Source organism: Carya illinoinensis, chromosome 11, assembly GCF_018687715.1.
Source record: "Carya illinoinensis cultivar Pawnee chromosome 11, C.illinoinensisPawnee_v1, whole genome shotgun sequence".
Lineage (NCBI taxonomy): Eukaryota > Viridiplantae > Streptophyta > Magnoliopsida > Fagales > Juglandaceae > Carya > Carya illinoinensis.
In genome coordinates, this window is record NC_056762.1 from 34,629,057 (window position 1) to 34,654,529 (window position 25,473).

Genomic DNA, 25,473 nt, shown 5'->3' on the forward strand with positions numbered 1-25,473 from the left:
TTACACACCCGAGCAAACGTGGAAGATACAAACGACTGTGAAGCACCGGAATCAAACAAAGTACAAGCATAGAACTCATACAAACGGACTCTTCCTGTAATTACTCCAGCATCATGGGTCGCTGGTGCCTCATCATCCACCTCTCCGGGTGTGACAGCATAAACCCGGGCTTGCACTGCTTGTCTCGGGTTGGTTCTTCCACCGTGTCTACCTCCACGGCTTCCTTGAACTCTGACGGAGCAATCCCGAGCGATATGTCCCACTTGGCAGCACCGGTAACACTGGGATCCGCTACTCATCTGGCACTCGCCCTCATGAGCTCTATTACAAGCTCCACAAATAGGCACCCGTCCTCCCATACGAACACCTGAGGACGTTTGAGGTCGAGTTCCGGTCCGCTGAACAAACTTTTGGGGCGAACCCGAGCTGCTTCCTTCGCCAGAAAAACTCCGCCTCTTATGCCCTGGAGGGGAGCCCACACTCAGATTATTTTCCCGCTCCACAAGGGTGGCCACATCCACTAATTCCTGAAAAGTGGATATCTGATGGCTGACCACCATACGGCGTATGTCATAGCGTAGCCCCTCCTGAAAACGATCTGCTCGCATCTCCTCAATGGCGACAAGGTGAGGAGCAAATTGCTCAAGTTCTATGAACCTCCGGGCGTATTGTTCCACTGTCGCGCCCCCTTGGACCAAATTGGAGAACTCTCTTGCCTTTTGCTTTCTTACCGATGCGGGAAAGAAGCGGTCATTGAACTCCTTCTTGAAACGATGCCAGGTCACCGCAGCAAAAGATCCCAATTCAGATTCCAGCATCACCCTCTTGGTATCCCACCAATCAGAAGCGGTACCTTGCAAGAGATAGCTGGCGTAGAGTACTTGTTGTGCCTCAGTGCATCCACACACCTCAAAGGTTTTCTCCAGATCTTTGATCCATTTTCCAGCCTGAAGTGGATCCTTATTTCCAGTGAAGTGTGGAGTCCTATGCGCCAGGAAGCGCTCATAGGTGCATCCAGCTTGCACCATCCTGCTGGACCCTCCTGGATACATCCAAGGCCCTCCCTGATATGGCCAAGGACCTCCCAGTTGTGGCCAAAACCCTCCTTGTTGTGGACAATGCCCTCCTGATGGTGGACAAGGCCCTCCTGATGGTGGCCAGGGACCCCCTTGTTGTGGCCAAGGTCCTTGTTGTGGCCAAGGCCCTGTCTGTTGAGACCTCGCACTCTGCTGCATAAATTCCGTCATCTGCCGTATTGCTTCGGCTAGGGAGTCATCCCTGGAGGTATTGTCCCGTGGTTCCTGTATAGATTTCCTTGGTCTCCCCATTTTCCTGCCACAACACTACTCTTGACCCTCTTTTAAGAAAACAAATAAAACCATCATAAAACCAACAAAAACAAAACCAACACCACACAGCAAGAAACAAAAGAAACCAGCTTGCAAAAACATAACCAAAAAAAATACAAATAAACAAACAAGCTCAAACAAATAAAACAACTGTACTTAACATAATTTTCAAAACACAACTTTAAAAAGCATTCTGGTACTGCCTACGGGATATGTGGTTTTACCCAGAGCCAAACTGCTCTGATACCACCTGTGACGCCCCCAAATCCCCATGCCCGAACACGGGAAAAATCGAGACGTCCGGATGGTGACAACCCGGGTCACCATCCTATCGACGGGTGCCAAGTGTGTGCAAAGGCAACAAATGTGCACGAAGAAGCACGCAGCGGATAACGAAAGTTATAACTAAGTACCAGAATTTTTCTTAACGTAGTACAAGCTTTTTAAAACTTACATAAATAAAATATTACAAAAACACAAATACAGTTATAAAACAAATATAAAACATATCATCAGCAACCCGGCGGAGCCGCATCCTCGGGTTCAGCCTCCTCCTCTTCGTTCTCAAACACTGCACCAAAAGCTACGGAACCAAAAATGGTACCGCAGGTAAGTAAAACCCAAACACTATCAGATAAAAACACATAAAACTCAAACAATATGCATGAAACATGCCCAATGCACGAAGCCCACAAAACACGATTTTTCCACACACGCCAAAAAACTCATTTGGCCCAAAAACACATCCTTTCCGAAAAACACGCCAAAAGTCACATTTGGCCTTTATCCGACTCAAACCAGAATCCATTTTATCCGTATGCGCCATGACCTCCCCTAGGGGTCATCCGCACACCCTGGCTCCAGTGTCACACCGCAGAGTACCACCACGCATGTGACACCTAACGAGCGATGCCCAGTTCCGCGCCCCGCGCGTTCATAGCCAAGCATCCTCTAGCCCTCACCAGCGAAGGGCCACGGAGTCGGTGCGTAGAGCGATGCCCGGTTCCGCGCCCGGCGCGTTCGTAGCCAAGCAACCCCTAGCCCCCGCTCCCGTCGTCTAGCGACAAATCAGGGGACATTACTCAGTTTATTCCGCTCCCGAGTGACCAAAGGAGCTCCACCGGGATAATACCTCATCCCGGCTTGGGGTCGTGATACACACGCACCCGTAAGACCACTTACGCCAAACACAGGCTTTTCACACTATTTCACGAACACACGTGCATGCACCATGCAATGCCATAACAATACATAATAAAATAATCCAACAACATAAAACAAATAAACAGGCAACTCCGTCCTCCATCCATCCGACCCCCGAACTCCTCGGACTCAGTCCGGAATCAACCAACCAGCAGATTAATTAATTGAAAGAGCAATATACATTTAAATCTGAAAATAGGGTTTGGAAAATATTTACAGCGCTATATGGCAATTTTAGAAAACACGCGGCGTTGCAAACGGCGGCGAAAAAGCAACGTCACAGTGAAAATTCACTGTGGCCGTGGGTTGTGAAAAACTCACTTTTGAACGGGGACAAACTAGAGCTTGGGATTGATAGGGAATGGTCTAGGGATGGTTGTGAAGCTATTGGAAGTGGTGGTTGGCCGTGGGTGGCGGCGAAATCGCCGGAAAGAGACCGGATTTCTCAAAAAGGAAAGCTAGCTCGTGGGAGCTGTTCCGGTGGTCGTTGGTGGCCGGAAATAGGTGAGTTAGGACGGAAAGGGACCGGTGATGAAGTGGTGAAGAAATGGTGGCCGGAGGTGGAGCGACGGCGGCGGATCGGAGCCAAGACCGTGCGGGCTTCAAAGGGCTTTTCCGGCCAAACGGCCGGCCGGTTGGGGGTGGAAATTGGTGGGAAGGTGCGCCGGAGGGAGGGGAACCGAACGGTGCCGGCGGTGAGCCACACGGTGGCCGGACGGCGGCAGTTCGAACAGCTGAAGGTTCCGGCGTGAGGGAGAGAGAAGAGAGAAAGAAAGACTGGGGGGGTCGACGCGGGGAGAGAGAGAGAGGGAAAAAGAAAAGAAAGAAAAAAAGAAAAAGAAAGGAAAAAGAAAGAAGGAAAAAAAAAAAGGAAAAAGAAAAGGAAAAAGGAAAAAGAGATGTAGGGAAAAAGAGATGAGGTCTAATCCTCATTCCGGGAAACAAAACTAAACCGCCGAAAAAAAGATTAAAAACTGTAAACAACTAAAAGAAATAAAACACAACATCAATTAAATTAAAAATAATAATTTTTAAACGCAAATAAATTAAAATAAATAATTAATATATTAATTAAAATAAAAACAACAATTTCAGCGAAAATACACTCAAAAACAGGTCATCACAACTATGCTAGCTTACTATGCTGCACTATGCTGGCACTATGCACTATCCATATGTCGGCCAACTCACTATGCCAGTTACTATGCAGTACTATGCTGGCACTATGCACTGTGCATATGTCAGCCATTCACTATGCCAGTTACTATGCAGTACTATGATGACACTATGCATTGTGCATATGTCGATCATTCACTATGCTAGTTACTATGCAATACTATGCTGTCACCATACATTGACGACTAGATAAATGTGGTCATACAATTCAAGATAGTTTATAACAATATTTGTTTAATCAATTACTTTTAAAAACATAATAACTAAAATGTCGCACGCTGTATATTAAATGTTTTACTAGTATTTAATAATATTTTTATTAAATGTATATTAAATATAGTATTTTTATTAAGTGCTAGTGCACCATATGGGCACTCACATGGAATACGAATCATTAGCACGCGCACCATGACCAGAAAACGTTAATATGGTCAATCACATGATTTCACGTGGCGGACTCACAAAGGAATGAATTGTATATACAGATTTCGAATTTATGTCGGGGTTGGTTTTTTTTTTTTTAATTAATTAAGAAATTATTTTTTAATATTTTTCTAATTTAAAAAAAATATTTAAAAACATAAAAAAATAAATTTAATTTTTTTTAAAAAAAAAAAAAAAAAACCTTTTTACTTTATTCCATGAATTCTCGGGTTATATCTCTCGAGATATAGCACCACTTTTGTATATATTAAAGATGATTTCTTAAAAAAAAAAAAAAAAAAAAATGATTTAAAAGGATAAATTAGATAATCATATTTTAATCTTCTTAATAAATATATGGTTTTTATTTTAAAATAATTTATATCTTGTGGGTCACTGGGTTGGATTGAGGAGATCAATCGAGTCTCTGTCACATTATCAATTAGGACAATACGTGGAAGACGTGGAATGAATATAGAGATTGGGAGGATTACGCTCGGTTTAGATATGAAAGTGATATTAAAGTGATGGGAGATTATTTGAGTTAATTTTTAAATAATAATTTTATGAATATTATTAAAATGTGTTTGAATATTATATTTACGTTTAAATGTATAGAATAAATTGGATAGATTTAATAATTTTTATAAAAAATTTAAAAAATAATAAATTTTATTTATAATTAATTTAAAATAAATTGAAATAGGCTTGTCAACAATTCTAAGCTCATTGGGTTGGAGTAAATATATATTGGCTGTTGGGTTTATTTTCTTTGGAGTCCGCTAATTTGATGCCAAACATGCATCATGATGTGATTGATATGATCTGCAGCTACATATACATGCATGTGTATGTATATGATTCTGTATGCATGGCCTGATTGATATTAATGAGTTATCGGACGTTGATATTATGAGGTTTCATGAATGTAGGTTTTGTTGTCATGTACATGGACTACCTAGTGGGTTACATGTGTAGGTTCAAATGGATGTATAGTGAATCAAAAATTATGGATGCAACCGGCCTGGGTATCGGCGAGGCATCATGTCCGATGTGGCATTATTAAAAACGGCTATTTTTCTATTGGTTATCTAACCCGAGTACAGAGCCTCCATCCTACACCCATTCCCACGAGTCCTTGTCTGAGTCTTTTCCAGTTCTCTTCATCTGAGTGTTTAGTTCCTATCGTCTCCTCCATCAACGACCCCAATCCCCCACAACTGGGACCCAATGATGACAGCCACCACTGTTGATAGCTTAGTTGAGTTGGCTTGGTTGTGAACTCAGCGAGGGAGATGGCTGCTCTTGGGGGAGGGGGGTGATGCTTTTGGGATTTCTCGTAGGAGCTTGCCTCTGTTTAAATCTGCCTAAAAACCTCGACACCTGGGACCCAATGATGACAACCAACAATGATGGCCTATGAATTTTCTCGTGAATAATCGGTGAGAATTGGGTGGAGCGGAAAGTGAAAAAGCACACTACCACAGCTTCTACCATGTCAGGTTATGGATTTTATCGTGTTTGGTTTATGAGAAAGTTGCAAGACACAAAAAATGACATTTTCAATTTCTTTTTCTTATTTTTTGGAACGTATGAAAATCATTTCAACTCGCTGAGCTCAATACAAATGTTTCTTTTTTGTTTAGGTGGCTCTCTCTCTCTCTCTCTCTCTCTCTCTCTCTCTCTCTCTCTATGTGTGCGTTTCTGGGATGACGGAGCAAAACACCTTTCACTTTTCTTTTTTTTTTAAGTAAAATTTTGAAGTAAAACATAATTCAAGTATCATGATCTCCAAAATTTCAATTCCAAATAACCACTAATGTTCCCTTCGTACGAATGTCCATAAAATGATAGGCATAGCCAAAATCAACGGTAATGACGAAGTGAAAAAGTGTTGTTTCTCTTCCAGATTGTCCTACGAGAAGGCATGGGTTGTGGTGGCAGTGTCCCTTTCCATGCAATCCCCTGTATTTCTTCCCAGCAGAAGTGAGACCACGAAGCTTCCTATGCTTGTGGACAGGATTGTAGATCCAATTGATTCTTGGGTCATTTCAAACTGCATTATGAGCGACATCAACCAAAATCACCTCATAGTACTTGTAAGTAGAATCCTCATTAAGCCAGTATGAGTTCAGAACCCCGAGACCTCCCAACTTCTGACCAGCATGTTCCTCTACAACTGACCTCTTGTTGCGCTAAAACTTTAGTTGAGTAACACCCTGGTTTGCTGGCTTTCCATACACAATACCTTTGGGAACAGGCCTCTTCCAGCCACCCCGCTTAACACGAACATGATAGACCACATAACCATGCTTTGCCTTGTAACCCAAGCGGCGAGCCTTGTTGGGGCGAGTCTTGTGGGTAACACAAACAATGGAATGGTGCTGGCGGTATTCCCAATACCTCATCCTCTACATGAACCTCATAAGATCGGATTGCTGCTTTCTCCATAGCTCCGACACATACTTTTAAGCCCTCATGGATTCGAGATGAGCTGCGAGACGTAGTCACGGTGTAGGTTTTAGCGCAAAACACCTTTCATGTTCTATGGAGAGAGAGAGAGAGAGAGAGAGAGAGAGAGAGAGAGAGAGAGAGAGAGAGAGAGAGAGAGAGAGAGTGATGGGAGCAGGTATGGGAAATCAATGAATCGAGGGACTAGATATGAAGGGAAGGTCGATCGAAGTTTGTTGATTTTCCGGGACACTCATCTCAAGTAACGATGGTTGACATTGTTCTACCATTCTTGGTCCGTCTTCACATAGTGCTATTCAAATAACTCTTTAAAAAAAAAATCATAGATTGATTGACGAGGCTAGCCGATTTCTCAACGGTTTTCCCCTCTCAGTTGTATCTAGCAGTATTGATAATGAATTCTCAGTGCTTCCAATTAATCATACTCGTAGCTTGATGTTATGAGCCCTGCTGTTATGGACTTCTGGATTTTCTAAATTGGGTAGGTTATTCACTTTTTAATTTTCAACTCAATTTATTTCATCTTAACTGCTACTTAAACAGCACCTTAAGTCTTCCTTCCTCGATCACATGCTGATCTAGACCCTTTGCTATTTTCAATTCCTTCCACATAAACTCCAATATATTCCTAACATTCTCCCCTCATTCAAAAGTCTTGACCACAAGACTAGACTAGCAACAAGGGTGTAAGGGGAGTTTTACCTCAGGCTAGAGGCCCAAAGAGCAAGCCCAAGTGCTAAGGGGGCCTAGGTCATTCGGGTAATCCATCGACCTGTCGGAGGACCCTAACCTTGGAGTAGAAAGTTGGCCTATGACGTCAAACGCGTGAGAAACCCACCATAATGCAAAGGAATGGGGAACACGACATCTTGACATCCCTCTACGAAGCTTAATCCCACGTAGTTCTGAGCAGATAAGTGAGCACAAATCGTGGGAAGCCTTTGATTATCTGACGCATGGGGAATGAAGAACCTGACGGCGTACATCCACAAGATAAACGGGACAGAAAGCCATGCTGCATTAATGACGCTATCGTAAAAGTCATGCCGCATTAAAGAAATCAGACTGAAAAAGCTGTTGAGGGGACACATCCCCTAACAGAGGGCATGGGTAGCTAATCCTAGAAATTAGGTACAAAAGGCAATCCCTAGATAATAGGAACTCTCTTTGAACTCCTTATTCTCTTATACTAAATACTAAGACGATATTAACTTGGCATCAGAAACTATCCAGCAACCATCATGGTTCCCATCTCCCAGTATTTTTTTTGTATCCACAAGTCCAAAACTGAAGACTCGAGTTGCTGGGAGTTCAACCCAAATATTTACGAAACACGACGTTAACAAATGGAGTAAGAAAAGAGATTAAAGCTAAAGTGGCCATTCAAATATAACTTGCATAGGATGCTTAGAACCCTTCATATAATTGATTTTAATGCGTCTTCACTCCAAACTTCTCAAGGCAGGGTTCTATTCACCTGATGATTTTCTACAAGATTTCTTTCTCTTCCTCTATGAAAGAGCTAATGAGGTGGCAATACATCAAGCAACTAGAGGTACTTATGGGGTGAAAAAGACTATTTGTACACACCTATATGCAAGCCTCTCTTAGCGACCGAAGCCCATGCTGAATATGAGTTTTGCTACATACAAGTACAGTCGTGCATTAATCTGTATACAAATACTGATTTATTCATATTTAAAATTTAAATTAACACTGTTTTTAATCAAATTTACTTTTTGATCAATCACATCATATTGATACACAGATTAATATATAATTATACTTACAACTATATTTTTCTACTGAATATATATGATATTGTTCGAACCTTGATGATCTGTGTAAAATATGTACTTCGATATATAACATATATGATTTGCTAGCCGAAATAGATGTATTTGGAGTTACTCATTTCCTACTTCATTTATGGCCTTCCACATAATATATATACAATGCCATTTGCAGTTTCTTGGAAAAAAAAAAAAAGTGTAGGTACGGATACCCCGTGTAGGACAACTAGGGCAGCAAGTGAAGTGATGATCAAGAGGAAAACGAAGTGATGATTTGAATAGGACACTAAAATATAACTTTACATTGAGCTGATTTAGTTTTTAATTAGTAGTGCTCCGATTTCTTTGACCACTAGTTTGTCATATTCTGAGAGACAACCACAAAGTATCGTCCATTTTTTACCCTTTTTGTGTTTTATCTAGTAGTCTGATCCCTTTTCTGAAGGAACGGCGGATTCGAGTCCAGATCAGGCAAGGCCCCTGATTAATTTATAATAGGGTAGTTCAACTTTATTTTTTTTGGATAATATATAGTATATAATAAGTGACTGCATGCATGCATACACGCTGGCGGCTGCAATTTTTGTCAATTCAAAGACATTGGGAAAGTGGCCCAATTATAAAAACTTGTTCATTATAAATATTTCCAAAAAATGGATCAAGGCTCCACATGCATCTCACTACAATTAATTTTTAATTGATCAACATGACGAGTCACGACTCCACATGGCCACATGCTTGGTGGCGTATAAATCAAGACTGTTAGTTCATTACCCTTATGATCATTGATCGATCATCGATACTTCTGGTTTCTAATACAGCAGTAGTAACCCGTCTCGAGCAACCAAGGAATGGAGCGCACCACCGCTCCCGGCGCCACCCATGCTTCTCCTCTTAACGCCACCAGGCTCATGCGCCGCACGGCCCTGAACCGTGCATTCGCTGCAGTCTACGCATGCGCCATCGCAGCCCTGTTCTATCACCATGTACTCCAGCTCAGCAAATCCTCCACCACCTTGATCACCTTCTTCCTCTCCCTCTCCTTGCTACTCTCTGATCTTGTTCTTGCTTTCATGTGGATCACCACCCAGTCTTTCCGCATGCGACCAATCCGCCGTGAGGCATTCCCTGAAAATCTCAAACAAGTCGTTGTCGACGATAAAGGTTTCCCGGCGCTGGACGTGTTCATATGCACTGCGGATCCATACAAGGAGCCAACCATGGGCGTGGTGAACACGACCTTATCGGTCATGGCTTACGACTATCCTACAAATAAGGTTTCAGTCTATGTTTCTGACGATGGGGGCTCGCAGCTTACACTCTTTGCTTCCATGGAGGCTGCCAAGTTTGCAAGGCACTGGTTACCCTTCTGCAGGAAGAATGATATTGTGGAGAGGAGCCCCGGCGTGTATTTCTCTTCAGATCATGATCACCCACCTTTCTTCTCTGAAATTGAAAGTATTAAGGTAAGTATATATTGAGGACTTAATACTAGCCAATTCCTTTCCTTCAAATTCACGAGGTTTGTTCATTTTACAATTAGGGAAACAAGGTAGTCATTTTTTTCCCTTAGTTTGATTGTCTTCTTCGTAAACAAAAATTTTATGTGAGCTCGTTTTAACGTACTCTTTCCGTATTCTATTAGTGCGATTACTTCTAATTAATATAAAATAAATTTTAATCAATCACATTAATAAAATATATAAATAAAAATAATATTAAATATAATTTTAAAATAAAATAAAATAAAATTCATTACTAAAAAATTAATTTTTTCTTATATACTTTATATTTATATACATTTTTTAAAAATGCATGAAACTGTAAATATTATTTATTTATAAAAATAACTATATTTAAAAATATCACATTTAGAAATTTTAAAAAAGGTATTCAAAGTTTATATCTATATATTTTTATTAAAAAAATATGAGAGTGTTTTCACTAAAGTTGCGGATTGATCTGATCGCTGTCATTCATTATTTCAGTAGTGATAACTATCACCGACAGAGTTATCGATATGTATGAAACCTTTCAAAATGCAAAGATGTCATCATGACATGATCAATCTCGTCAATAATTGACCCAAACATAAAAGTATACACAATTTTTATTTTTTATTTTTGAAGTTTGGGAATGCAAACTTTCATTGTTAACCGAATATTCCTGAAAGTTCTGGAGTATTTGTTAAGAAAATAGCATGTCACATAACTCAAGATTAACTCGAGCTCATGTTCTTGTTTTTTCTTTTCTTTTTTCATTTATTTTAGTGCACGTATTTTTCATTTATTTTAAACATGATTGATTTCAAAAAGAGATTTTTTTTTTTTTTTTTTTTTCTCGCCATTTGATTTCAATAAGATTGATGTCACATAAGTGGCTAGAGCTAGTAATTAAAACACTTCGTGAAGTTGTCCCTGTTTCCTCTAATAGCATGTCACATAACTCAGATATTAACTCCAGCACATGTTTTTTTTTTTTTTAAATTTAAATTAGTCTACGTTCTTTTCATTTATTCTAAACATATTGATTTCAAAAAGAGGTTTTTTGTCTCGCCATTTGATTTCAATAAGATCGACGTCACATAACTAGAAAAGACTTCGTGAAGTTGTTCCTGTTTCCTCTCATAGCATGTCACATAACTAAAAAGATATTAACTCCAACTCATGTTTTGCTTTTTCTTTTTCTTTTTTCATTTATTTTAATCTCCCTTTTTTCATTTATTTCAAAGATATTGATTTCAAAAAGAAATTTTCTTTGTCGCCATATGATTTCAATATGATCTATGGGATCGATATATATTGTCGGAGAGAATACAGCCCCAGCGAAAAGTGTACCAAGATAGCCAGATTTTTTTTTATTTTTTTTTTATTTTAAGGATTACATAGTATAGATTCAATGGGGATGAAAGTCTCCCAACAAACTTATCAAAGTAAACAAAATACAATATAGAGACAATAAAAAAATAAAATAAAGGTATATAGAGCCAAAAATAACTCCCACCCATTTCTCATTGAGGGAAGACGACTTGAAGCAGTTTTTGAATAGTCTGATAAATAGACTATTGATGAAAAGTCACAAAGAGGAGTGTGCTACAATTTACTTGTCTGGACTAGATGTAAGAGTATTCCACGCTCACTTCATCTTGATCATCGGTTAAGAGAAGCAGGAGCATAAAAACATAGCAACTGAAAGGCACGCCAATACACCGAAAAGAACCATCACTGTTTCTGGTGGTGCGTGTGGATCATGCGCCACACTAGGAAAAAAACTGATAGTTGGACCTAAGAGATCCGAGGCCACTGATCCTAGTGAAGCTGCGCGTAATGTAAATAGAGACTCGCTAGTGCGGCGGTGCGTGAAGCCCATGCGCGGCATAAGTCTCACGTGCCACTCTTTTAGGCAATTTTCTTCCACTGTCTGATAGATCAGTGGCTAGAGATTCTGCTAGCATGGCACGTGGTGGTCAAAGGAATCCAATTGGCAGTAGATCGACACTTCTATGTACTATCAATGAAAAAATACTGAAAAAATTAAGAAAAAAACTATAGACAATGCCAGCCAAGGTCGGATAGGAGGAGAGAGGGAGAAGGAGCCGCAGCTCCTACCCCCCTCTAGGCGAAGACAGGGAAAGGCTCTTGATGCCGATGATATTTGAGAGAAAAGGCACTGGAGAAAAAAATAGCTGCTAGATAGAAAGACTCTTTACTAGGATAGTATTCTTTCTTTCTTTCGTCTAAAACAAATTATTTTATATAGACTTGACATTTAAGAATATACAATATCACGTTTGGTTACGCAATTTAGATGAAATGAAATGAAATATTTTAAATAACAGTAATAATTTTGAATTAAAATGAGATGAAATAATTTGTAAAAACAGAAGCAACGCGCGAGAAATTTGAAAAAAGATTATTATTTTATTAGGTGATTGTAAAGAAATTATAGAGAAGTTGTTTTATCATTCTCCATTAGTTATGTCATTGAATATTTCGATAATGTTAAGATATTGAGATGATTTTAAATTATTTATAAATAATAATAATAAAATATTAGATAATAGTAAATAGCCTAAGTACTTGTTTGGGTAATAAATTATTTTCATATATATTTTTTTAAATATCATTCGTATATAAAATAACTTTTTAATTTTAAATATTCAATATTTTTATCTAATTATTATCAAAACACACTACAAAATCCAGTATAACTTTCCAAACTTTAAAATAAAATATAAAAAGAATAATCAAATTTTAAAATAAAAATAATATTAAAAAAATACTTTTTTAGTTTTATAATATTTTTATTCAATTTTTTTTCTCTATTTTTTCAAAACTCAATAAAACATGTTAACTCAAACCATTTCATTTATAGATAATTATGAGATATTCTAAATGTCTAAATGAGTCTGTAAATCAATATGATTTCAAAAATGAATGACCTATGTGCAAAATTGGTTATATGTTTCCCGGATTATCCTAAAAACGATACCTCCTTAGCTAAATGGAAATTTCAAAACCCAGAAAGAAGAGATATTCCTTCCAAATCTTAAAATATCTATAAAAAGCAAGCCTATATTTGAACACATCAAAATAACTACGGATGTAGTGAACGTCGAGATTTATTATATCAACTAATGAATAGTTTTTTTAACTTTTTCATAAGAAAAATTATATTTACAATTTGATGTAAAATATACACACTCCACATTGATTGAATTTTCTTGCTAATTAAATTATGTCACGCTGGTATTGTGGAGTACTTAGGGAGTCTACAATACCGACTTGTAAGAGGTATTGTTGTTTTCATAATTATAATGTCTTACGTACAGGAAATTGTATGTTGCATACCTTGCTAATTATATATATATATATATATATATATATATATTATGTTGGGGAAGCTCTTCTCTTCAGACCCATTTTTGTATATTAAACTCCAGTCTCGTGTACCGCATTTTGAAAAACTTCCCTACACGGAATTGGATTTTTCACTAGAAGTGTGGCCCCAAATATTGATTGTTTACACCTACCTTAGACATTAAATAGAGTGATACTCCAAAACCAATGTCTTCACCTCTTGGGATTTTATATATATATATATATATATATATAACAAAACTCTTATAATCAAAATAGAAATTAATTTGTGTATTCTTTTTCCGTTGCTAACAAACCGAAGTTAAATCTAGACAATGTACTATAGCATGAAGGCGAGGGTAGAGAATATTGTTGAGAGAGGAAAAGTTGGTGAGGAGTACTTTGCAAGTGAACAAGAGCACGAAGCTTTCAACAAATGGACTGCTGGATTTACACGTCAAGATCATCCTACCGTTATTCAGGTTATGCACTTTTTTCGTCTCCAGTAATATTAATGTTCTGTTTAAGTTGAGTTAATTGTATTTTATAAAATAATACGTAAAATGTATAAATATCGTGTAATTATTTTAAAAAAGAGTGAAATTTACTATTAAAAAATTATTATTTTTTATGTGAATTTTATATGTATTCATTTTTTTTAAAATAATTATACGATACTTACGCACCCACAATTATCATTTTCCAAATTATTCTTTGTGACAAGTACTGGGACATGAACACAGGTTATATTGGACAGCGACAAAGACAGAGACATCACAGGCCATGTAATGCCAAATCTTATATATGTGTCCAGAGAAAAGAGCAGGACTTCACCCCACCATTTTAAGGCAGGTGCCCTTAATGTCCTGGTAAGCATCCCTAAGAGCCAACCTGTATTAATTAGATGTCTCCTGGTAATTATCTGGCTATATATAATGCTGGAACATTATATGTATATATATATATCGATCCATTCTAACCCATATATATTGAATTACTTATATATTTGTTTATAGAGTAATTCTACGAATTTTCATATGCATGGCTGGATAGTACTGTCTTTCTCAGTCAGCCACATATATATGTTATTGTCTCTAATATCATGTACTTAGTCATGGGTTATGTATACGTACATGAAATCCTTCCAATCGATCATATATATATATATATATATACACTCTTTTCTTTATGAAAGAATCCATATATATGTATATAAGATGCTTAATTTTTTGCTTGTTTTTTGGGTCCTTGCAATATTGAAGCTTCGAGTGTCTGCTATCATGACGAATGCACCAATTATTTTGACCCAAGATTGTGATATGTACTCCAACGATGCTCAAACGCCTCTTCGTGCTCTATGCTACCTATTGGACCCTAAGTTTCAATCAAACTTAGCGTACCTTCAGTTCCCTCAACGATTTAATGGGATCAACAGGACAGACATCTATGCTTGTACTTTTATTCGTTTGTTTCAAATTAATCCTTTTGGAATGGACGGACTTTTAGGCCCCAATTATGTCGGAACCGGATGCTTTTTCAATCGGCGAGCATTCTTTGGAGCCCCATCATCTTTGGTGCCACCGGAAATTCCAGAACTGAGCCCCGGCCACACTGTTGACAAGTCTATCCAGTCCCGATCAACATTGACAATGGCACACCATGTAGCCAATTGCAATTATGAGAACCACACGAAGTGGGGCTCTAAGGTCAGCTCAGCCCATTACTCAATTTTATTTTTTGATTCCTAGCATTTTGTTATTCTTCCTCCTAAATCTTTGTAAATTTTAAGTGAAAACAACCACTTTAATTTAAATTGACATGAGATTAAATATTTGTGCAGATAGGGATCAGATATGGGTCTCTGGTGGAGGACTTCTACACAGGGTATCGACTAAAGTGTGAGGGATGGAAGTCCATGTTTTTGTATCCTGACAGGGCAGCCTTTTATGGGGATTCACCAATCAACCTTGTTGATGTGCTAAATCAGACTAAGCGATGGGCCATTGGCCTCCTCGAGGTGGGCTTCTCTCGATATAGTCCTTTAACCTTTGGGGCACGGTCCATGGGTCTTCTCATGGGCCTCTCCTATGCACATTATGCCTTCTGGCCCATCTGGTCCATTCCAATCACCATTTATGCCTTCCTCCCCCAGCTTGCCCTCCTCAATGGGATTACTATTTTCCCAATGGTATGTTCTACTACTCACAGCATTTGATATATAAGTAATATACAATAAATTTAGAAAAAACAATCAATAATTGAATAAAGTTTTTAAAAGATATTTGAGAAGATAAAATGTGAATGATTGAAATTGAAGAAATAATAGAAATGATTTTATGAACTTCAGCTATCGTATAATTTCTTTGAAAAATAGACAATATTCATCAACCTTTTAATTATATAAAAATGATTGGTATATATATTTTTATAAATATACTATATATAATTGAAAGATAAAAAATATATCTCCTATCGTTTAATGACTATTAATATTTAATAAATGATATTTGCAGTTATAGAGTGCGTATGTACTGTGTACTTTTTAAAAAAATTAGTTACATAAAAAATTAATTTCTTAATATTAGACTCTACTCTTTTACAAAAAGAGTATGCAATATTTATATAATTCATAACTGTATCTATCATTTAGTGGCTAATTTATTGAAGTGAAAATTGAGTTGCAGGTGTCAGAGCAATGGTTTCTCTTGTACGTGTTTCTTTTCCTGGGTTCCTACGGCCAGGATTTCCTGGATTTTTTCTTGGCTGGAGGAACCTTGGAGAGTTGGTGGAACGAACAAAGAATGTGGATGATAAGGGGACCCTCCTGTTACTTGTTTGGTTTAGTTGAGTACTTGCTCACGTCCATAGGCATTTCCGCACAGGGTTTCAACGTCACCAGCAAAGTTCTGGACGACGAGCAAAGCAAAAAATACGAACAAGGTATCTTTGAGTTTGGAGTCTCATCGCCCATGTTTGTGCCGCTGACAGCGGCGGCGATAATCAACTTGGTCTCCTTTTTTGGGGGGCTCGTGAGAGTTTGCACAGGCAGCTGTAGATGGGAAGGAGCGTTCGTGCAGATGTTCATAGCAGGTTTTGTCACCCTGAACTGCTGGCCAATCTACGAAGCCATGGTGTTGAGGAGTGACAAAGGAAGGATGCCTACTAAAACTACTCTGATATCAACTTTTCTGGCATCTGCCCTTTATATAGCATCTTTTCTTGCCCTAAGAAGGAACTGAGATAAGGGCTCGCTTTGTGGTTAAAGCCTTCTCATTTTATTTACTATTTGAGATTAATAGTTGAAGAAGATGAAAGAAACTTTTGTATTTTCATATGACTTCTGAATCACAATAATGGTTTTGTAGTTAAATATACGATTTGATATAGTTTTATGTGATAATACATTAGATTTATTTTAAAATAAAAATAATTTTATAAGTTAACATATTATATATATCATATTAAGACATGTTAATTTATAAATTTATTTTCGTAGAATCTCTTCGTAGGTAAAGTATTTATAAATCGGGAAAAATATAGTTATAAGTACATTTGTGTCCTGATCTGTGCACTAATATGATGTGATTGGTCAAAAAGTAAATTTTATTAAAAATAGTGTTAATTTAAATTTTAAGTATGAATAAATCAGTATTGATACATAAATTAGTGCGCGAGTATACTTATATATAACAAAACTCTATGAATCGTCTTACCTGGTTAGCTAGCTAGCTAGCATGCAGTACCGTGTAATAAATGGTATAAGAATGTACTTTTTTATTTTACATACCATAATAATTCATCATTGTTTGCATACAAATTATTTTACTCAGTTAAAAGTAGCGATGAACCTAGTATAAAATAAACTAGAAAATAAAAGCTCGTAATTTCAGTTCGTAGCAAAAGAAGCTGCAGCAACAAGAAGACTTGCCAGAAATGTTGAGATCATGGTAGTTCTAATATGCAATTTTCCTTTATCTCTCCTCCAGACCACACCTTCATAAATTGGCCAGGAGTTCACCACTCCGAAGCCTGCTAAGAAAATCTGCACAAACAGTCCCTCCACCTCTACGTCTTTGCTTCCTCTGAAGATCCATACAAGCCCCCAGACAAATGAGACTAAGTTGACAAATGCTGCCGTTGTTAGTGGCACAAACATGGGTGATGGGACTCCAAACTCAAAGAACCCTTGCATGTATCTTTTGCTTTGTTCATCGTCCAGCACTTTGCTGGTCACATTGAAACCTTGTGTGGGAATACCCACAGACTTGAGAAAGAACTCCAAGAATCCAAAAAAGTGACATGTGAGGCCCCTTATATTCCACATCCTCTGATCACTCCACCATCTTTGGACCGTTCCACCGTAGAACAAAAAGTCGAGGAGATCCTGCAGATAGGCTCCTAAGAAAAGGAACATATACAATAGAAACCATAACTCTGACACCTGCAACATATTTTTCACTTTGAACATGTCAAACAAATAAAAATCTTTGAATATTAGAAAAACTCTATTTCGAGAACACATCCTCCACCCCAACTTGATCTGTTACATAAAATATGTCATTACTGCTTGTAAGTAGAAAGACTCGTGTTAATCTACGGACGTAGAAAAAGATAGCTTATAAAAAGTGCATGCAGGTACATACACTTGGGAAGATGCTGATCCCGTTTAGGAGAGCTAGCTGGGGGAGGAAGGCATACATGGTGATGGGAATGGACCAGAAGGCCCAGCAGCCAATCTGTGCATAACCAATGGCCATGAGAAGACCGATATTGGATCTGATGCCGAAGGTTAAGTGACTAAACTTAGAGAAAACCACATCAAGTAGGCCTATGGACCATCGCTTTTGTTGATTCAGCACGTCAACAAGGGTAATTGGTGCGTCACCCAAAAATGCTGCCCTCTTTGGACTGCAGAATATTGACTTCCATCCCTCGCAGTGCAGCCGATAACCTGTGAAGTAGTCCTCAACCAATGATCCATATCTGACACCAATCTGTGTAGTTTACCAAAAAATTAATTAGTTTGTCAGTACAATTACCCTGCTAGAAAGATCTTTCTTTGTTTATAATTAACAAAGAGTTATGATATATACTACATTAATATTTCATTCTCATCTCAGGTAACTATATGTTAGGTTGATGAAGCTTGCCTCTTTTAGAGAAAAAGAGCTTATCCAAATTTTTATAGTAGCACTACGACAATATAATGACGTAGAACTTAAAACTGGGACGAGAATGTAGTGTATATATAACAATTCTTTTTATTAAGAATCGTAAACATCTCAATATACCCAACTCTCATATATATATATATATAGAGAGAGAATTATATCAATAAGTACCAGTAATATTAGAGTTAATTAGATTCATATATGCCAAATATATGCTTGGAGAAAGGCAAAATATACTGCATGCAGGTAATTACTAATTATAATAATAAGCTGGTTACCTCAAAACCCCATTTGGTCTGGTTCTCATAATTGCAGCTTGCGACCTCGTGTGCCAATTCCAGAATTGGTTGGGACCGAATAGGTTTGTCCACAACATGGAAGGGACCTAATTCAGGGATTTCTGGTGGCACAAACGTTGATGGACCTCCAAAGAACGCTCGTCGGCAAAAGAAGCAGCCGGTTCCAACATGGTTAGGCCCAGCCAGTCCATCTAGCCCCATCGAATTGATTTGAAACAAACGTTTATATTCACAGGCATAGGTGTCATTCTCGTTAATCCCATGAAAGTGTTGGGGAAACTGAATGTATCCTAGTTCGGTCGACCGATCAAGTACTTGAGCTTGAGTACTAGTAGTACTACTGTTGAGCAGGTAGCATAGCACACGCAGAGGCGTACGAGGATCATTGGAGTACATATCACAATCTAGGGTAAGGATTATGGGAGCATTTGTCATGGTAGCCGATACCCGGAGCTTCATCACGGCCACAGAATTTTTAAAAAAATATATAAAAAAGACATTAAAACAAACTGACCATGATTTTGGAAAGATTTAACATGATTTTTGAAGACATAAATTAAAGATTTAGCATGCTAGCTAGTTTATACATAAAAAAATGTTTGGTAGTATGGGAGTGCTATGAATGATGGAATATTTCTCATATATATGATCCTATATATCAATAAATGTCATATATTTGATATTGTATACATAAATAATAATTTTTAATGACATGCAATCATATGAAATGATAAATATTGTACTAATGTTTATACTCTGAGTTTATATATCTAATAAATTTATAGATCACTTATGCTTACCAATGTATTGAGGGCACCAGCTTTAAAATGGTGGGGTGAAATCCTGCTTTTCTGTCTGGAGACATAAATGAGGTTTGGCATCAAATGGCCGGTGATGTCTTTGTCTTTCCTATTCTCCAACAAAACCTGCTCATTCATTGTCCGCAACTCCACATATATATACCATCAATCATAGATCCTTAAATTGTCAGTGCTTTTTAATTAATCAAGCTATTTTTTATTCTGAATTTTATTATTTTTGGCCATTTTGATTAATGTGACACATTTTAAACAGATTTAAATAAAAATGACTGATATAATTAACTAAAGATATATGAAATGAGATTTATTTTATTCAACAGTTTAAATTGATAAAAAGAAAAAAAAAATCGCAAGTATTAATAATGACTAAAGCAATAGTCTAGCATCAATAATTCTACTCCAACCAAGAGTTGGGTCCTGACAATTTTTTTTTTTTACTTAGTAATCAAGGAAATGTTTTTTTAATGATGTTATAATTTAAAAAAAACAAATTGTTTAAAGATATTAAAACAAAAAAAACTTTTTTTAAAGACACATCTCGTGCTGTAGGACGGCTCTTCTAACATAGATAGCTAGGGATGCAGGTAATTTGGCAGCCATATTCACATAAATACAAACCTGGATCACAGTGGGATGATCTTGGCGTGTAAATCCCTCTGTCCATCTGTTAAATGCTCTGCGCTCTTCTTCTCCGGTCATGTACTCATCCCCAACTTTCCCTCTCTCGACAGCATTATCTACCCTGATTTTCATGTTATCGTACATTGTCTGCAACATACAAAGCATATCAGATATAAACAGGGTCAATATGATTGGTAGTGATGTCGACTGTGCAAGAAAAGGATCCATTTCGGGGGTACTGCTCATACAATATCTGTAATTTTTCAACGCGTATGATAGCTTATAAATACATATATAGTTTATATATATTGATCTATTTACAAATTTATTTATTAACAAACCCAACAGGATATTGTTGAAGCCTTCTACATCAACTAATATAAAAATTACTATTATTTTAACTTCTTTTATGACTATAATAAATTTCGCAAGTGGTTAATTTATTTACACACAAACAGGTATATAGAAGCAAAACTTTGTGCATAAAATGTAAAAGTTCTTCTACTTGCAAATTGGTATGGAAGTAAAATTTTCTTATAAATCAAATTCTATCATATCAGCCATGTCAATGTGTACAACACATAAAGTTATAGATAGAATTTTTTGAAAATATAAACACATGATATGTTTTTGCTTTGAAATATTCTCTGAGCCCTAGGCAACTATCATGCAGGTTACTGTTATAATGTGAAATATTCTTTGAATTTTGTGCTTTTTGAAAGGGACTAAAGTCAAGTACTGTAGGCAATGACTAGCTCGATCAAGGGACCACACTGTAGGGAAATTTCAATGTTTTATTTCTGATATGCAGCAACTGATGGCTACCACTATATGGAAAATTCGACATGTCAAGAGGAAATTTAATGGTGCTGCTCACCAATTAGCACAACAGGTTGTGAATATGGAACATGAACTAATCGATGTCAACTATGTAGCTGACTATATTAAGACAACTGTAATAGCTAAAGGCCATGTTTTATGATTAATGAATATTATGGTTTGATGTCAAAAAAAAAAAAAAATGTGATCTCCCAATTATTAATAAAAAATAAGTCTAATGTTGATGCAATCTAATCTAACATGCTCGTTTATAGTAATTAAAGGTTCTAAAAAGTAATACTTACTCACAATATTGCGTAAATATGCTACAAAAAATGAAAGAAGAAAAAAACATATATATATGTATATATAAAATATAGCATCGAGGTTTGAATGGCAGTTCAAACCACAAGTGACTGGCAGTTCAAACCACAAGTGACGTAAGCTACCAAGGGGCAAGGAGACTTGGTACTACGTGTTGTTAGGCTATGTTTGGATGTCGAAATCATCTCACATGATATAAATAGAAGTAAAAATATAGTGAATAATAATAAAAAATTACCAAACACAGACTTGGTCAATTGCAACATTATATTAATATATAGTAGTACTAGTATAATATCACTTGTTAAGGTAAAAATTTAAAAAAAAAAAAATTTGAGGCATCAATAAAATATCTTGGATAATTTTATAATATAAAGTGAAAAGTATATTACAATTTTATTTTATTGTTTTATAAAAAATATCATGCTCTCTCAATTGCCTTTTTTCAGAAATGAGGTCAACATATTTTCATTCAGTTAATTCCTCAAAATAATATCCAGTCAGTTCATAATTATTTACTCCTTTTCAGTTAAAGATTAGTGGTCTCGTTCTTAATTAGTCAACAGCGTTCATAATTAGAGACTCAGATAACTTGGCCTACTTAGCTTGGTTTTATTTAAATTGAAAAACAAAATATAGCAAATAAAATTGTACAAAATCCACATGATATCGATCGTAAATACCTAATAAATTAAGTTTGTGCTATGTATATATAGGATGTGATGCTAACATTTATTTGTCATATATCTACTGCATGCGCGTGTATATATATATAGATATATTTATATAGATTTGTCATTAGACATCGATTTGTCATTTTTATCCTTTATATTAAGCTTAAATATGTATGTGAATGGTGTAAGAGTTGCTTGCAGTACTATTTCTCATCTCCGTGGATAATGGATTAGATGTGTATTTCAACATAATATATTAATATCATTATATAATTAAATATATATCATGTAGTACGTTACCTTGATCTTCTCGGCTTCAAAGCTCGGAGAATTATTCAAAGCAAAATATGATTCTGGGCTCCTGTCTACTACGTTATTCTTTCTACAAAAGGGCAACCAATGGCTTGCAAACTTAGCAGCCTCCATGAAAGCAAAGAGAGTGAGCTGCGAGCCCCCATCATCTGATACGTAGACTGAGATCTTCTCTGTTGGATAGTCATATGCCATGACAGATAAGGCCGTACTCGCCACGCTCATTGGAGGCTCCTTGTACGGATCGGCGGTACATATGAACACGTCGAGTGTAGGAAAATCGGATTGATCTTTGACAACCCTTTCGAGGTTTTCGGGGAATTCCCTGCGATGGATTGGACGCATGCGGCAAGCCTGGGTGCCAGCCCACAAGAAAGCAAGCACAAGATCAGAGATCAGCATGGAGAGGGAGATAAAGGAGGAGGCTAAGGCGGGGGAGTTTATGAGCATGAATGCATGGCGATACAGGAGGGCGAGGATGGCAGACGCGTAAACTGCAGCAAACAGACGGTTGAAGAGAGTGAGTTGAGAGTGCTCAATCTTATAAAGGGGAGGATAGCCTGAGGCTGAGGCATGGGTGGTGGACGGCCTGCTGGCAGCGGTACAGCCTCCCAGACTCGGACCCTCCATTATTATGGCGTCGTACTTCGCATGTGAGTCCGCGTCTTGGTTAATTTATAGCCTAGCTAGCTGTGTGTGGGATGACACAACACACGTTCCAGTGGCTTCGAGAGCACAGTACACACGTACCTGTGGAAAACCGGAGCTGGCAGGGCTCCACGCCACTGGTCCGCCCTTTAATAATGATGTGTACGGCAATGCAGATTGATTAAAGGGCAATGCAAGTAGGCACACTGCCCACCATTTTTTTAATGTATTTTTTTAACTTTTTAAATATTATTTTAAAAATTTTTATAATATCATTTAAAAATTTTTACTTAATCAATTAATAAAAAATTAAAAAAAAAAAGATCCAATGCTCGTAGCCATCATATGGGCGCATAGCATTTTCCATTGGTTAATGATATGCATGGTTCAATGCATCTTCAAATTATTTCGCGCACATACACAAGAGATAAGAAAATTAATATTTATAGTCATATATATTTTTTTAAAAAATAAATAAATAGAATTTATATAAAAAAATAATTTTTTAACAACAGATTCTTTTCTTTTCAAAATTAATATACAATACTTATACAATATTTGTATTTAAGGTTACTCTAAAACAAAACATCTCTTGGACTCTTGAATAACGACAAACAAAAGCAAACGTAGATACATTAAATTATTAATCTTGATATATCTCATGAAAAATGATTAATGAATGTATTTTAATACAAAAATTATACATGAAAAGAGACGTGAAAAATGAAATAGTGGAAAGTATGCGCAATTCCTGCGCCAACTGCTCTACATGTAGCATTTCTGATATTATCTCGTGATTTTGGAGTACACAATAACTTAACTTTATTTTCATTTTATTAATTGGACTTCAATAACTTTTCTGATAGATTAATAATGGCATGGTCAAGAATCTCCAGGGTGATGTAAAAAGGTTCTCTCTTTTATCATTATTATTTAATTCACAGCTAAGTACTCAAAGTTAGTAATGGCATGATGAAGACTCCCTAGGGTTACAGGTCCTATGCACATCAGTCGGCATCGTTGCAACCTCCAACTTGGTTGGAGTCGTGGAGCAGACGGCCTTCAGCAATAATGGCATGAAAATGCTGTATCGATCATTGTACGTCTACGACCAGTAATTGTAATGATCAATTATTTCAGCCCAACTAACGTACAAATGCTGATGCACCACAGGAGTTTAAGCACTGCTCTCTCTCTCTCTCTCTCTCTCTCTGTGTAAGATTTTGTTTTAGCAGAGTCGAAGAATATGAGACTTAAATATTCTCTTTTCGAGCACTGTTATCATTCATGATATGGAGTTCTTTTTTTTTTTTTTTTTTAAGAGTCACCGTATTTACCGGCCTCTCTTATATCGTGTATTTAATTTCAATGCATGCGTGATCTTTAATTTTCTATTAGTGAATCTTTAATATTTGCATAACAAGGTTATATATAGGAGTTTATAAGCTTGGAAATAAATGCTAAGAACCTTACTGATTCGTTTGTCGGCTGGGTTTATATACAATATTTACATCTCAACTCAATTCTTTTGTCATTAACGAGTCTCTAAATATTTATTTCATCTCATTTCATCTTTAAAATCATCTTATTTCATTTTATTTCATCTCAGTATTCAAATAACATTCAAACACATATTTTTAATTTTTAATTTTCAATTTTTCAGCTTTTTTTATCTTATCAATACAATTTTCTCAAACTTCCAAACAAAATATAAAAAACAATTCAATTTTTTTAAATCTCAAAACAAAAACAATATTAAAAAACTATATTCTAACTCTCTTTTAATTTTATAATTTTTTATTAAGCTTTTTATCTTTCATTTCCCAAAACTCCATCAAAATTAATTCAAACCATTTCACTATTATTCACAACTTCTGTCACCACTATTCATATTTTTTTATCTCATCTCAACTCATCTCTATAACTAAACGAGGCCTAAGATTCAATATAACAGAACTATAAATCTAGGAAACTATGAAATAAAGTTCGAGCTGATTGGGCATACATAATGACGATGAAATATAAACACACGTATGTGCATACATACACATGATGTTGACATATTTTCATGTGATCTCTGTTAATGATAACATGGTTGCGGTATGTTCTTTCCTTCTAATCAAACCGCTTAATGTTGAAATGTAACTATAAGAGGTACATAATGTCTCAAAGAGAGTTTTTGTCATTGACAATATACAAGAAATATCTTAGAAAAGTATCAAGGGATTATAGTACCAAAAGTTAATTTGGTTGTTGTATATTCTGTCACAAAGTGTGCACATCAATTTTGTGATCAATGAAGATTTTGATTGATGTCATCTATGATTGGAGTAATTTTCCGTATTGGTGAAGGCACCTCCTTTCTATTTGCTTCTATGACAAGTTGTGCATCACCTTCCAGGAAAAATGGGCTCTTTTGGAGTTTTTTGCCAATTGTGATGCTACAAGAGCTATTGAGACTTTGACTATGACTGGATTGATTGTTAGAATTTTTTGGATCGATATTTTA

The 25,473-nt window shown here is 36.6% G+C and overlaps 2 protein-coding genes and 1 pseudogene across 4 annotated transcripts; 1 reads left to right on the forward strand and 2 right to left on the reverse strand.

The window, feature by feature from the left end:
- Positions 1–6,017: 6,017 nt before the first annotated feature.
- LOC122282833 lies at positions 6,018–6,631 on the reverse strand (annotated as a pseudogene).
- A 2,448-nt stretch (positions 6,632–9,079) lies between these two features.
- Positions 9,080–16,659, forward strand: LOC122280778 (cellulose synthase-like protein G3). Of its 2 annotated transcripts, none has more exons than XM_043091797.1 (6): positions 9,080–9,882; positions 13,608–13,757; positions 14,019–14,144; positions 14,538–14,981; positions 15,116–15,292; positions 15,960–16,659. In XM_043091797.1, the coding sequence occupies exons 1-6, from the start codon at positions 9,268–9,270 to the stop codon at positions 16,512–16,514; spliced, it is 2,067 nt and encodes a 688-aa protein (XP_042947731.1). In that variant the 5' UTR covers positions 9,080–9,267; the 3' UTR covers positions 16,515–16,659. The 2 variants fall into 2 exon arrangements, with proteins under 2 accessions (XP_042947731.1, XP_042947730.1); XM_043091796.1 differs by having other exon boundaries at positions 9,082–9,882; positions 15,116–15,463.
- Positions 16,660–17,025: 366 nt separating this feature from the next.
- Positions 17,026–23,050, reverse strand: LOC122281982 (cellulose synthase-like protein G3). Of its 2 annotated transcripts, none has more exons than XM_043093874.1 (6): positions 22,305–23,050; positions 20,185–20,334; positions 19,546–19,692; positions 18,725–19,198; positions 17,919–18,269; positions 17,026–17,716 (listed from the first exon to the last, which is right to left on the reverse strand). In XM_043093874.1, exons 1-6 carry the CDS (start codon positions 22,944–22,946, stop codon positions 17,162–17,164), a joined length of 2,319 nt encoding a protein of 772 aa, XP_042949808.1. In that variant the 5' UTR covers positions 22,947–23,050; the 3' UTR covers positions 17,026–17,161. The 2 variants fall into 2 exon arrangements, with proteins under 2 accessions (XP_042949808.1, XP_042949809.1); XM_043093875.1 differs by having other exon boundaries at positions 19,546–19,671; positions 22,305–23,046.
- Between the last annotated feature and the right edge of the window lie 2,423 nt (positions 23,051–25,473).

Bases quoted from the DNA above. Each gene is read 5' to 3' on its own strand.
- LOC122280778 (XM_043091796.1), top strand. From the start codon at position 9,268: ATGGAGCGCACCACCGCTCCCGGCGCCACCCATGCTTCTCCTCTTAAC. The intron at 14,982-15,115 runs GTCAGCTCAGCC...ATATTTGTGCAG, and splicing joins ACACGAAGTGGGGCTCTAAG to ATAGGGATCAGATATGGGTC. The intron at 15,464-15,959 runs GTATGTTCTACT...ATTGAGTTGCAG, and splicing joins GGATTACTATTTTCCCAATG to GTGTCAGAGCAATGGTTTCT.
- LOC122281982 (XM_043093874.1), bottom strand. From the start codon at position 22,946: ATGGAGGGTCCGAGTCTGGGAGGCTGTACCGCTGCCAGCAGGCCGTCC. The intron at 19,693-20,184 runs GTTTGTATTTAT...ATATATGTGGAG, and splicing joins ATCATCCCACTGTGATCCAG to TTGCGGACAATGAATGAGCA. The intron at 18,270-18,724 runs GTAACCAGCTTA...TAAACTACACAG, and splicing joins AGACCAAATGGGGTTTTGAG to ATTGGTGTCAGATATGGATC.